Raw genomic sequence first — 2,377 nt, 5'->3', positions numbered from 1 at the left:
AGCCATCTCAAAAAAAAAAAAAAAAAGATTTGAACATTTTGAACATTTTTGGACACTTCAGCCACATTTAATATGTATAAATGTCGTTAAGTTCACAAACAAAATATCAAACCAATATCAAACCACATTTTCTCAGAACTAAAATATCTACTATAAAATAGATTTACTATAAAGTACCAGTAATTTACCATTTCAGTCATTTAAAAACATGTTCATGATTCTCTGATGTTGGTAACTAGTCACAGATATGACATGCACTTACACAGATAAAATATTTTGTATTTATTTATTTATTTTTATGATTTAATTCAGTTTTTAAATTTTCATCAGTTCATGATTCTCTGATGTTGGTAACTAGTCACATGACATGCAAGTGAACAAATAAAACATTTTTGTATTTTTTTTAATATATTTTTTGTATTTCATCTTGACTTGTTTTGTTTTTTAACGTATTTTAGTTTTTAATAATTTACTTCAATTTTGAGCTTTTCATCAACTCACGAACCCCAGTTTCTTAAAAAGTGTGCTTTCTGTCAAATAAATGCCTTTTTTTCATATTTCATATGTAATGCAGTTGCATTCATACATTTTTAAGTGTGTTTGAAGAGTCCAACACTTTTTGGGGGCCAGTCTTTGATAAAATCAGTGACATTTCCTCCTGTTCTGTGTGTATATGTACGTGTTTATATATATCTAGAATATTTGATTGAGTTTGAGGAGACTGAATATGAAAGAAAAGAATGGGAGGAGCTAAGCCGCGTGTCAGGCAACAATCAGCGAACCACCCTTTCCCTGAAGCCCTTCCTTTCCTACCGTTTCCGAGTCATCGCCATCAATGACATCGGCAAGAGTGACCCGAGCATGTACACGGACGTCTTTTCCACACCAGCAGCTCGTAAGTAACACAGCACGTGTGTGCATGTGGGTGTTTACATAGCCTTAAAACAGAAAAGACTTGTACCGCCACATTGTGATGCATTTGTTTTGTCCCCTGAATCATTGTATGACGTTTTGGATTTGTGTTTGTGTCTTTTCTCAGCATGTGGCTGATATGAAGTGACAGTTTTATTGCCATGTTAGAACATCTTGGCACTAAATTATGATTTGTCCTCTACAGCTCCAGACAGTAACCCTGAAGGAGTGCGCAGTGATTCCATCGACCCAGGCACCCTTTCAATCACATGGAAGGTGCGTTGCACAATTCAGAGACCAGGAATGATTCTGTCATCATGTATTCATCCTCATGTCGTTCCAAACCTGTATGATTTTTTTCCCATGGAACACAAAATATATTTTGAACAGGAGAAAAAAGTCAATTGGAGCCTTTTAAGCTCCAAAATAGTCAAAAAAAGTTTCAAAAGGAGCCCATATGACTTCCATCATATTTCAAGCAGTGTCGGAAAGTATCTAACTAAAAAAGTAGTGATGCTACTAACTATATTTTTGGTAACATTATTAGTGGTGTAGAATGTCTGATTCATTTTAGTGAATCAGTTCATCCTCAACTGTCCTCTCTCTCATATGCAGTGTTTCAATTCCATTCCAGTCCTCTCTCTGTCTCTCTCTCATACATTGTTAGTGTTGGAAAGTCTGTTGATTCAAGTCAATTATTTCATCCTAAATAGTCTTCTCTTTCTCTGTAGTGTTAGTAGTGTTAAAGTCTGACTTATTCTAGTGAATCAGTTCTTAAATGGACCTCTCTCTCTCATATGTTCTAGTATTAGAAAATTCATATTCATTCTCTTGAATTGGATCATTTTAAATGGTCCTCTCTCTCATATATATTGATAGAAATTCTGATTTGTTCGAATTAATCGGTTTATCCTAAACTGTCATCTTTCTTTCATATGTAGCGTTAGAAAAGTCACCTCACTCATATTTAGTGATGGAATGTCTGATTAATTTAAAGGGGTCATATGATGCGATTTCAATTTTTCCTTTCTCTTTGGAGTGTTACAAGCTCTTGGTGCATAAAGAAGATCTGTAAAGTTGCAAAGACTAAAGTCTCAAATCCAAAGAGATATTCTTTATAAAAGTTAAGAGTCAGCCACACCTACCTAAAACGGCTCGTTCTAATACGCCCCCACATATCTACGTCACGATGTGGGAAGATTTGCATAACGCCGCCCAAATGTTCACGCTAAGAAAGAAGGCGTAACTTTTATTCTCGCTGTAGTATTGTTGCCGCCACTGCCATGTCGTGAAGGCGCTGTGTGATTCATTGTTAAAGCGAAACTACTTTGTTTGGTCTTCCAAAAGAGGACGATATCACTTCGTCATGCCTGGAGCTGATCTGTGCTGGTCGCTGAGGAAATACATCAACTTCGCACGGTGGATTGCCGGATCGGCTTTCACCGTGGATGAAGCGGAGTCCAGC

The 2,377-nt window shown here is 36.3% G+C and overlaps 1 protein-coding gene across 2 annotated transcripts in view; it reads left to right on the top strand.

Annotated features, from left to right (window-relative positions):
* Positions 1–2,377, top strand: part of LOC107681982 (neural cell adhesion molecule L1-like) — a 57,945-nt gene that overhangs the window by 47,985 nt on the left and 7,583 nt on the right. For both annotated transcript variants that reach the window (XM_016478379.1, XM_016478378.1), the window contains exons 17-18: positions 698–895; positions 1,118–1,188. In XM_016478379.1, coding sequence (XP_016333865.1) covers positions 698–895; positions 1,118–1,188 — 269 coding nt within the window. The remainder of the gene's footprint in view (positions 1–697; positions 896–1,117; positions 1,189–2,377) is intronic.

Source organism: Sinocyclocheilus anshuiensis, unplaced genomic scaffold (assembly GCF_001515605.1).
Source record: "Sinocyclocheilus anshuiensis isolate Anshui unplaced genomic scaffold, SAMN03320099.WGS_v1.1 scaffold2090, whole genome shotgun sequence".
In the NCBI taxonomy this organism is placed as follows: Eukaryota; Metazoa; Chordata; class Actinopteri; order Cypriniformes; family Cyprinidae; genus Sinocyclocheilus; species Sinocyclocheilus anshuiensis.
This window is presented reverse-complemented; position numbering and strand designations above follow the sequence as displayed.